General features: G+C 41.3%; 1 protein-coding gene across 4 annotated transcripts in view; it reads right to left on the bottom strand.

The window, feature by feature from the left end:
* TNKS2 (tankyrase 2) overlaps positions 1-12080 on the bottom strand; it is a 40252-nt gene that overhangs the window by 20074 nt on the left and 8098 nt on the right. For 2 of the 4 annotated variants that reach the window (XM_018571834.1, XM_018571835.1), the window contains exons 2-5: positions 11550-11774; positions 9698-9793; positions 8369-8405; positions 7292-7367 (exon numbers count right to left, since the gene is read on the bottom strand). In XM_018571834.1, coding sequence (XP_018427336.1) covers positions 7292-7367; positions 8369-8405; positions 9698-9793; positions 11550-11774 — 434 coding nt within the window. Of the gene's footprint in view, positions 1-983; positions 1173-2654; positions 2842-4071; positions 4139-6888; positions 6984-7291; positions 7368-8368; positions 8406-9697; positions 9794-11549; positions 11775-12080 lie in introns of all 4 variants that reach the window. The other 2 variants (XM_018571832.1, XM_018571833.1) reach the window with 2 other exon arrangements.

The following is a 12080-nucleotide window of genomic DNA, read 5'->3' as shown; positions in this document are numbered from 1 at the left end:
ATATATAGATATATCCCAAAACACACATTAGGGTGCACATCTATAAGTAATGCATTTTAGCCAAATTAAAATACAAAAAATATTCCGCAACATTTACTAAACTGGGAACTTTTGTATTTTTTTTTTTAAAGATAAGCTATTTTTCCCTGGAGTCCTATTTTACTGGGAAGTTGGGTCAGACAGATGACCTATGAATAGTTTCAAGCTGAAAAACATGAATCTGTGTTTCTTCACTTTACATTATGACATGCACTGCTTTTCCAGGCTAGCGGAGGCGGTGTACAGTTCTCTCATGCGAAAGTAGAAAACTCATCTTATATTAGAGGTACTTTAAGGGTAACAAAGGAAGTGAAATGAAGAGCTTGTTTAAAGGCCAGTTATTCAATAAAACCTTTAATACTTAAAGCGGTAAAAAAGATCACCATCACTTAGTTGGTTTCCAAATTTGCCGTTCTAATTTTCTTTTGTTATGTATTGAAATACTCCTGTAACAAGTCAAATAAGAAAACAGAGTAATGGAACATAAGTTGATTGTCAAAACAGGACAAATGCCTTAATGCCACCAACATGCGACAAAGAAGGCCTGATGTAGCAGAATCAGGAGCTCATCTATGAAAGGAACACACGGCAGATCATATTTTACAACTGCTGTTATGCGCTTCCCCACAGCAAATCAGACTCAGTCAGATGACAGTTATAAAATGTATTTGACAATCTGTTTAAAATTGAGAAATAAAATGTTTTCAGAATGCTTGTTCATATCATTTGCTTCAGTCTTGTAATGTTCCAGCTGCTTGAGGGCCCATCCACACCAATTCCAGTGCGTTCCAGCACAGTTAGCTGCTGGGAAGCACTGGATCGCTGCTGTAAGCCTGTGTTCTGGGGCAGGAGGAGGCATGACGGTGCCATTCAAGTAAATGGCAACGCAGCCTCTATCCCCTCAGCAGTGTGACCGCCCGCACCAGAAAGGGTGCCACAGCAACGCCTGCGTTCCAGTCCGGTGCGATCGCAACAAAATAGTGCATGCAATTCATTTTTTATAAAACTCACCAAGGCGGTCTCATGAGTTTGAGGATGTTTGAAGTTGACTATTTCCAGTGATAGGTGCTTTTTCACACGGGCTACATCTGCTTCCCTTGCTGCCAGCAGCAATGAATGACCTTTGAATTCATCTAGGTAGGAAACGGAAAAAAAATATACAGTTTATTAGCAGTGTATATAGTAACTCATACAGAAAAGAAAAATATTTCAGAGCCTCCATCATCCTTATTTATCACTATCACCTTTTAAACAAGATAAATGAAGAAAAGTGCCAAACATTGTCTGATGGGCATCTGAATGGCATGCTTGCAGTCAGAATGGGACTAGGGGTGATCAGCACCCTGTACATGCTCTCCCGGGTTGAACAGTCTTGTGGGAAGAATCAATAGCCAGGTTTCTTCTTTGAGACGATTGTTTGCTCACTGCGCCGATATACAAATGAACTGGATCTTCTGTTTTCAACACCCTAAAGCAGGGCTGGACAAATCCCAGAAGTGTGGTAGCCAATGCTCCTTACAATCTTCAACAAGCACCTAACTTTTAAGGCTTTCTCTAGTTGTCAATGGAGCTGGCTTCTAAAAAGACCAAATAAAAAGCCTGCTGCCTTCTGCACATGACAAACTGGCTCCTGAATTCTCTATTAATCTGTGGCAAGGCGCTCCTGCCCTAAAGAGATACAAGAACCTTCAGTGAGCACTTCCTTTGGATTATTACTGCAACACATTTCTGTTTTAGAACTCCCTGAGAAAAGTAAGCAACCACTATGCGACAACTACTAAGCAGGAAGCAGAGCCTTGACATGTATTAAGCAAACATGACAAACCTATATACATATAGAACTACAATACTAAAAGTATTTTAAACACACAATGCAAACATTTAAATGCAAATGGTCACACGCTTACTGCAGACTTGAAACCTGACATTTCAAACATAGGAAAGTTTAAAACTAGCAAGAGTAGGCGCCTCCAACTTCGACCCCATATCAAACAGCTTCGGCCACTCCAGGTAAATATGCAAGACTATTATCAAACTCATTAAAAGAAAAAAAAAGCCGACTGGACAGTGTTGTCACAGAAATGGCAAGGGAATATGACCAAAACTCTTCGGATGTTATGGCCTCATCAGCCCACAAGCCAGTAACACATGGAAAGCTCATTGAAACAGTGAAAATGGGATCATCATTCCAGAAATAACAAAAGGACCACTGAAATCAAACAGCTTGAAGCTACGCACAGATCTAAAGTCACTGGACCTTACACGAACTTTCTTATGAACAGAACGGTTTTGTGGGACAAGTATATTGTGAAAAGTAAACCAGAGTCCCTACTTTTGCATACATTAAACCAGAAGTGGTTAAGATTGCATTAAAATGCCACACTAGCTGATAGTCAAATTCAGTACCTATAAAAAAAAAAAAAAAAACTAGTCATTTATGAATCCTGTTATACTCCCTGCTGCCAATGGTGAACAGTAATTGTAAGCAGGAGTTGCGTCAGTGGTGGTGACACACACAAAGACCATCCAATATTAATACACCAATGGAAATATCGGCCAGCACAATTTGAAAACCACTGGGGATTGACTATAATGATAAAAATGATCCAACTTACATGCTAATTGTTCCTTAAGCTGTGGTGTTGGGGCCAGATCTATTGCACTCTTGTTATGGCAGTTGAGCATGTTGGGATCTGCTCCATAACTAAGCAAGAGGGAGCATACCTCCACACGATTCTTAGATGCCGCTTCATGAAGAGGGGTGAATTGCCAGAGGTCAATTGCATTGACGCAGGCACCATGCTGAAAACAAACATTAAAAATGTTGATTATATACACACATATATGTAGTTGCCAATTATGATCAAATCCCAAATCAAAAAGGATCAATGTTTCAAAGATTGTGTGTCAAAGTACCAATTCCATTTTTCATATATAACTAAACATGTTTGTAGATAATTATACATGACACATTTAAAGGGTAATCTATTTTCCTAGCAAATGTGGGAACCTGAAATTACCCCCACATATTGGTCCTCTCAGTAAGGTTACCTTTAGGGGAGCCTCTGACCAATCCCCCTCCCCCGCTGCAGCCGGTGTATGGCACACTGTATTGCAGCCCAGTAATCTGTATATGCACTTCATATTGATCAGCATAGTCAGGTGACGGTGCTGACTAATGGCTGCTAGCGATTTGTGAGCATTATACCATATACACAGTACCGGGCAGCAATGCTGTGTACGATGTATGCAACGTACACCGGCTGCAGTGTGGAAGGGGTTCCCCCAAAAGGTATGACTACTGGGGGGCAGAGGAGACCAATTTGTGGGGGTAACTTCAGTTTCCCACATTTTCTATCTTACCGTTTTGGTAATCTCTACTTGTGATATTTACTGGACATACAAAATATGAAACTTGAGAACTATGGGGCAAGTGTTTTTACCCATAGTTCTCTTAAGGGTCACGGGAGGACGCTGTCCAGATCCACCCAGCTGCGTGAGTGACAGCTGGCTCTGCCTATCTAGAGTGACTGACAGTCATTGCTCTCTACAGGGAGATGGAGACGTGAGCGAGCGACGGTATGTGTTCGTTCACTTCCCGATCTATTGAGCCGACCTGTGACACGTTGGCTCAAACTATGAGGACGAGTGATTTTAGCTCACCTCATAGTTCTCCTTTAACATGCAGGCAGATCAAAGCAGGCGTCTAATCAAATGTTAACTTGGCTACGTTAGGAGTCTTCCTCGGATGGATAAGTAGGGTAACAAATGGGCTGAAATACTTCTCTCCTGGAGAACACCCTACTTCAGGCTTCCTTTTTGCTGGTCATTAGACCAGTTATCTAGCCTAAATCTAATAAAGTCCAACATTAACATAGCTTTAAGTTTACATTGAAGTACAGGCCCACTTTAGATGTGTTCTCACTTTTCTAGTATGTGCATTTTAATAATCAGGAGAACATAAGCATGCAAAACCTCTATGTGAAATGTTCACTGTAATCCAGCAGATGCAACAATATTAAAGAGAATTACCTTTACAAGCGACTCTGTTACTTCATAGTGGCCATATGAACAGGCATTGTGAAGTGGAACCAGATCACTAAAGGAATAAAAAATAAAAAAAACATTTGAACAAGAGTGAGATCTGTGACTGAAAGCCCATGTATTGAATACACACTACAAAATGCTCAAAATGACATCCAAGACCCGTATGAACCATGATTTTTCAAGCGCTTTAGTTATGGCCTTTGCAACATGACCAACCAATGTATACACCAGTAGAATATTTCAGGGTTAACTGTGAAAATATTCAATACATTACTAATAAAAAGGAAAAAGACTGCAACAAAATCATTCTAGAAAAAGCCAGCACACACAATAGCCTCCACTGGTCATTATTTCTAGGTCCCAGGACTTCCTCTGACTGCTGATATAAAAGCTTCCAAAATTAGTGTAATACATATGGAAGGTAACCATAAAAAAAATTCCCTCAAATAGCCGGTCATTTTCTTAATGCAAGTAACCTCTATATTTCAACAATTGCAAATGTACCAACAGAGCAATACAGACTCTTCTATGTACAACATAATGACAGAAGTATTCATGATGTCCTCAGTGAGACATTGTTTACCTGCAAGGCAAATGCAGCAAAACAAATTCGAATGTAAGCTGTACATGTATTTTCCTAACAAATCACTATTTGTACTTGACCTAAATCTCAACATCTCAGTGGACTATTCTGAATGCTGCGTCTCAATAATTAAAGCCGTCACTGCAAACAGATAAACAGAATGGCCGGAGAACTGAAAACTCTTACCATATAAAACAAGCTTGAGTACTTTGCTTATGCTGCTCTTCGCAATATGCCATTACTTCTTGTAGTTTAAAAGAACTTAAATCAGGCAATATTAAACTGGAAGCACTCAGCCCTACCTGCAACTAACAATGTTTAATGTGCAATTGTGGCTATCATTTTAGCAGTCAGTAGTAAGCACACAGGAAGCAAGGGATATCAAATACAAATCCACTTTTACTAAAACTACTACACAATTGCTCCACAAGCCTCTTTGTAACATAAAATTACCTTGCCATTTTTATCTGCAGACACTAGCAGGGTTATTCACAAAAGGGTGAAGAGTTTGGAGAGGTGAACAATCTAGGACAATATAGCTGATTTGGAAACATTCTCCAATTCATCTCACTTTCCAGTTCAGCTATGTTGTCCTAGATCAGGGGTCTCAAACGTCCGGCCCTCCAGCTGTGGTGAAACTACAAATCCCATGATGCATCTCTCTTCGGGAGTCACGTCTGTGGCTGTGAGAATCTTGCAATGCCTCATGGGATTTGTAGTTCCACCACAGCTGGAGGTTTGAGACCCCTGTCCTAGATTGTACACTTCTGCCTTCTCCAAACTCCTCACCCTTTTGTGAATAGATATGTAGGATTCTCCAAGGGTCACCACAAAGGCTACAATTTGATCACACAACCTTTGTACAATCAGCTTGAGACTAGGTTCACACCCTGGCGATTGCACAGGTGAGCTGTTTTCGCGCATTTTTGTTTGGGTGATTGAGACCCAAACCGTGTGACAACCGCCGAAATCCGCTCCTAAACTTTGTGTGCGAGAGGCGATTTCTAATGTCCGACAAATTGCAAAGGTGTGAACTGTTTCCATAGACTTGAATGGAAATTTCCGTTTTGCGAGATAAATCGCTGATGTGTTGGCGGATCAGCAAACCAGTTGCTGTGCGATTTAGCTCAGCGGCTGGTGCGAATAGGCCCTAAAAGTCGGCAAAAATAACAGTCCTGCCTCCACGCAATATAGCAAAATGAGGTGTTATATCTACCAAAAAATTATTAATGGACTTAAAAGGAATACTTATAAAACAGTTATTTTGACTTTCAATGCAGGTAAATCTTCCAGGTATGTGGTTTTAACATTACCGTTTCTTGATTTACCACCAGTGAATGTTTAGTGAAAATCACATTCACTGCTTTATAAAATTAATATGTCCGTTAGTCTTAAGAGTGATGCATCTTCTGCATAAAATTACACAAATGGTGCCAAGCTACCTATAAGGACTGGAAAACCGCATTTACAAGCATAGCTTCCGGCAAGCTCACATTTCTGGGAGCATCAGGGTATCCGGAAAAAAAAAAAAACCCCTAATACCAATTAACCTGGAGAAGGTATAAAGCTGGCATTAGGACTTGTTCAGATTACAGCTCTTAGAACTGTGTCAGTGGAAAACCATCCCTCTGTGGAGGCCTTCATTGCCATAGTATAACGTCCATGAAGTAAAATGGGAGCATGTAAAACTCTGAAGGACATTTTAGGCTGGATTACACTGCAGCGGGGCATTGATGCACATTAACGCGCAAGCAGCCCATGTATTTGAATGGGCTGCCTAACACCGAAAAAAGACACATGCACCATTTCTACGTAACACAGCTGGTAAGGTGTGTTGGGATGCCACAGAGAATGAATGATACTTCAGTGCACCAATGCCCGTCACTGCAGCGTATGAGCCCGGCCTAAATTCTATGCTGTGATGAATTACACCAATGACTAGATAGGTCCTGCATGTAAAATAGTGATGAAATGCATTCTTCCTAGACATGGTTATAACTGACAAGCGCATAAACAGCTGAAATCGTGGTCTCTAATGAATAAGCAAATGAGGATGTTCAACCATGTAGCGTAAATCACTGCACACAGAACGCAAAGGCAGTCCACAGACATTTTCCATACACATGCCTGACTGGATCACAACAGCAATACATTAAAAGCAACTCCTGATGCAGCAGTGCCCCCATAAAGAATTGGCTGAATGAGGTGTGTTGCCCTACCCTTTATCCTTGGCATGAACATCTGCTCCTTGCTGAAGTAACAGCTGTACAATTTTCACACGGTTATAGCCCGCAGCTAGGTGAAGTGGGGTTGACTGCAGGTATAGAAAAGAATATATGGTTAAAAACACACACACACACACACACACACACACACACTAAACGCCACTAATAAAACATAGCCATGTCCATTTATAAAAACTAGAGATAATAGATACCAATTATATTTTATTCTATAAAAGTGAGAACAAAACTGGGTGTAACAAATAACACAAAAACATTAATCCTTGTGAACTTTTATTAATATATCAGTTAATGTAATCATTGGTTTATGGAAATCGTAGACAAGACAGCTCACAAAACACAAGCTGTGGAATATGCTACACAGCAAACTGTAAGTTACCTTTCTTCCATCACTAGCGTGGGAGTTAACATTAAGTGGAGTGAGCAATGCCATCATTTTTTCTTCATTTCCACTCCTGCATGAAAAAAGTCCAGAAAATAAGAATTACTTAGAATATACTATTTAATGTCATTTACAGAATAAGTCCAGGAAACAGTTCTGCTGGTTTAATTTCCTGGCTGTACTGGGTGGCAAGCTTCCAGTAGTCTACTATGGGTTCAATTCTTCACATGAACCAAGAGGAATGCATCAAGCCAGCAGACTATATAGTTGAAAAAAATACATATCTACAAACAAAAACATTTTTTTTTTTATAGATAGACCAGATAGAGATATGCGTATATATAGTGTAATATAAATGGGTAAGCCGTATTAGTCCAATAGACAAGATGTCACGAAAACGTAGTATTGCAGTGTGCAATGATACCTTTCTTATCGGACTAACAAAATATATAAAAAGACAAGGTGTGTGTGTTGGAGAGGTTAAAAGGAGAACTATGGGGTCAGTGTTTTTCCCCATAGTTCTCCTTAGGGTAACGGGAGGACACAAACTAGCGTCCTCCCGTTACCCTAAGCTCAGTATACCACGAGCTACAGCTCGCGGTATACTGAGACGCCGCAGCGGATCACGTAGATGACGGGATCCGCCCAGCTGCATGAGTGACAGCTGGCTCTGCCTATCTAGAGGCAGAGCCAGCTGTACCCGCCCCCTCCCGTTCCACCAGTCAGCGCTGGCAGATCGGAACGGGGAGAGGGGAATCCAGCCCCTCCCCCTGTCACGGCAGAGAGCCGTGACAGGATCGAGAGGTGAGCGAACCCGGTATGTGTTCGCTCACCTCCCGATCTACTGAGCCGACCTGTGACAGTCTCATTGTCACAGGTCGGCTAGAACTATAAGGTGAGTGGAAATCACTCATCTCATAGTTCTCCTTTAACTCTCGAAAACTTGTCTTTTATATAATTTTGTTAGTCCAATAAGAAAGGCATCACATGATCACATACTACAATACTCAGGTTTTATACATACATACATACATACATACACACTTTCATTACATTTTATCTAAGGATACATACCGAGCACTTTCCAATAGTTCATCCATCTTGTACTCCCCTGCAGAAAAAGTAACAGTTAATTAGATTGTAAGATCTCACAAGCAGGGCCCGCCTAACCATCTTGTCTTGATTTGTATTGTAATATACTATAAAGCACTGCGCAAACTGTTGGTGCTACATAAATCCTGAATAATAATGTAACATAAGGAATTAAGCCTTTCTCTGCCAATGGCGTAAGGCATACGGCAGGACAGAACAATTTCCAGACGGCCAGGTCAGCGTGCCTTATGTCAGCTTCATTCTCATTTCTGCCATAAGCTCACGGTCGCTTCAGTGACCATTTACCTATAACAGAAGAACCCCTAGACCAGGGGTAGGCAAATTCTAGCCATCCAGCTTTGGTACAACTTTAACTCCCATTAGGCATTGCAAGACTTTTACAGCAACAGGCATGATGGGATTTTGTAGTTTCACCACAGCTGGAGGGCTTGGAGTTTGCCTATCCCTGTTCCAGACACTTCTGAGTAAGTGAACACCTGTCATCAGTTGCCGATAAGCCGCTGATCATAGCCACTCATTCAAAAATCTGACTTCCCAGCCCCCCCTCCATCTTTTTATTCTATAGGTCCTGTGCAGGTATTTTTCAAACTCTGAAAGCTGAAAGTAAAAAATGATTAAAAGAAAAAGGCAACATTTTCAAAAAATGCCTAACCACCAGTGGAGAGCAGGGCCTGGCAGTGGAAGGGAGAGTTTCAAGTATTTTCAGTGAGCACATCTTTTGAGTCACTGTTGCAGTGTGTACTTGTGACTCATTTCCCTATTCTTCCACATTTTTAGTATATTTCCACTCTGCGGATTTGCCCCTAGAGGTAGAGTAGATTAGACACTAAAATCATGCTGGGCTCTCGGATTAGCAGGTACTGAGATACAATGGTGGTCACATAGGGGGTGCATGGTTTTTCATGAGCTGAATGACTCATAGCTTCATTGAGATAAGGAAAACTAAGGTACAAGCACAGGCTGTATCACTGCAAAACAAGAAGCAAAGCCCGTGCAGAGCCTGGAACTAATTGAGGTCGCTCTGAAGTACAAACTATTACACAGAAACAAGGTTTTTAGAGCACATTGATAAATCTATTTGTATTAAGCAAATCACTTCTACTCGTACAGTTAAAAGGATGAGGCGATACATTCCATGTCAAGCAGTTAGACACATTTAGAAATGACACAATCAGCCCTAATGGGCAATGATTTTATGCAAGTTACACACATATCTTATCTAGCCATAAACTGTAAAATCTGCTGCACATAGCAAGGAAAGAAAATAAATAAATGCCAAACCATCATTACCTGTCAGCACAGTTTTAGCAGACGGATCAGACAAATCCAAAGCTGTCCGGCTGTCTGTGTTCCGAATAGTTGGATCTGCTCCATGCTGAAGTAGTACTTTGAAGAAAAGTAGACACATTTACTGAAAACATTACACAATAAGGGCTGCAACTAATGATTATTTTCATAATCGATTAGTTGGGCGATTTCTTCAATTAATCGTATACATTTTTTTAAAAAAAAAGCATCTTTATTCTAAAATAAAATACACAAATGCAATGTTGCAAACATAAAATTTACTTCAGAATAAAACTGCATGCATACTTTTTTGCAATTGCACTGGAATGCACAACATTGCAGTACTGTGCGTTCCAGTGCAGGTGTTTGGGGTGCCATTGAAGTGAATGGCACTGCAGCACACCTCCCGCAGAATTGGTTAGGCTGAAACCGAAAATGACTCGATATATATATATATCATTTTTAAAATAACTGTATTGTAAGCACATGGCGCTTGAATAGCTTCAGCCACAGAATGACAGCTGCCGGTGGCAAGATTCCACAGATTGCAGTTGAATGTAAATACAGCAGATAGTGGGCTGGTGCAATAGCAGATTGGCTATTGCACCCACCCACTGCTTGCTGTGCCCTCCTCCCAGCGTGGAGGAGAGAGCTAGGGGATCGAACCGACTAAGCGATAATAGAATAGTTGACAACTATTCTCAATCGATTGTGTATAGGGCTGCAACCAAGTAATCAATCACCCTTCCAAACCAGCAGGCCTCAACTTCATTCAAGTCAGCGACCACTCTACCACTATCTAGATATAGTACATATGACAAAAAAAAAAAAAAAAAATGTGTAATTATAATGTGCATGTAGAAGGGTGGCAACAGATGGCCTGTTAACTATCGGGACTCAAGTATTGGTTCATAGCTGTGATGCACAACCACAATGGCCAATAACTTTCAGTTTAGGGGCAGATACAAATGCAGAGTCATGATCTCAAGTCCATCTGTAAGGCTGGGCACACACCTTAAAACCCTCGCAAGACTTTTGTCTTGCGAGGGTTGTAAGGTACTTAAAAAAAAAAAAAAAACATACGATCTGCCTATCTTGGACAGGCAGATGGTACTAGCGATCATCGCAAGCCCGGGCTTCCGATGACCGAAATGCCGAACGGGCATCGTCCGGCTTTTATCTTACGAACATGCTACACACCCGCCGAAAATTGTACGATTCTCGGCGGGTTTTCGAACATGTTCGTAAGATAAAAGTCAGGGAACCTTACAGTAGTAGAGGTCGCACGGCTTCCACACACCTTACGATAATCGTACCATCGCGGCATTTCCCGCGATTATCGCAAGGTGTGTGGGCACCTTGAAACAGTGCCCTGGGTTTCATGGCTCATAGGAAACTCTGCATACAGATGTAATGCTAGATGTTTGCTTTTCAATGCTGGTAATAGTCTACCAACTTTATTCTGTACACAGATGCACAATTCATTCCGTTCAAATTTTTTGTTTCATTGTATACCTTAAACTAGAAAAATAATTTAGAATGTGCCCGTCTTTCTGCCAGCATCCAGTAAAACCCTTTTCTTAAAATGCTTCACGTGTTACTAAACCCATCAGGCAGATGTATTTCATATCCCTGGACTGCCCCGGGCAGTCTCATTGAGGTTACATTTCTCTGGATGTTGTCAGGCAACATGTAAATGTCTTTGAGCTGTAATGCCCAGGTTCTTCCCATTTACCCTATAGAGGGAGCAATAAACTGTCCTGCCAAAGAGGAAAGTGCATCAACAGTGGTCTGCACCTTCTAACAGTAGAAGTAAATTTGAGCCATCACATAAATCACACACAGATATGCTTACCTATACAGACATCTATTTTGCCCTTTATAGCGGCTTCATGGAGGGGAGTATAATTCCAATTGTCACGGGCATTAGGATCAGCGCCATGTCTCAGCAGGAGATTGACAACTTCGGCATGACCAAAAGAGCAGGCATTGTGGAGAGGGATGAGACCGCCATCGTCACGAGCGTGGACATTGGCACCATTTTGCAGTAGGTGTTCCACAACATCCTTCCGGCCAAATCCTTAAAAAGAAAAAAGTGCTTTAAGATTTGAACAGGAGAGTCTGGTGGTGTATGCTTCCTGAGGGCTTGCAGCAGATCTGGGACATACTTTTAAGAATTGCAAACAGTGTGCCTGTATATGGGGTACATTCATTTCCCTGCAGTATTACTTGTGTGTAGATCTTTACTTCAATATTGGAGCAATATAAATAATGACAATCTCTGAAAGGTTTGGCTGTAGTTTCGGCTCACTGCGGGGATCAGTGGTCCAGTTCCATTAGACTGTTATCGTGTCCTCAACCCCCCCCCCCCCCCCCCCCCCCTTTG

Source organism: Nanorana parkeri, unplaced genomic scaffold, assembly GCF_000935625.1.
Source record: "Nanorana parkeri isolate BGI_ZX_2015 unplaced genomic scaffold, ASM93562v1 scaffold1850, whole genome shotgun sequence".
Taxonomy (NCBI): domain Eukaryota; kingdom Metazoa; phylum Chordata; class Amphibia; order Anura; family Dicroglossidae; genus Nanorana; species Nanorana parkeri.
This window is presented reverse-complemented; position numbering and strand designations above follow the sequence as displayed.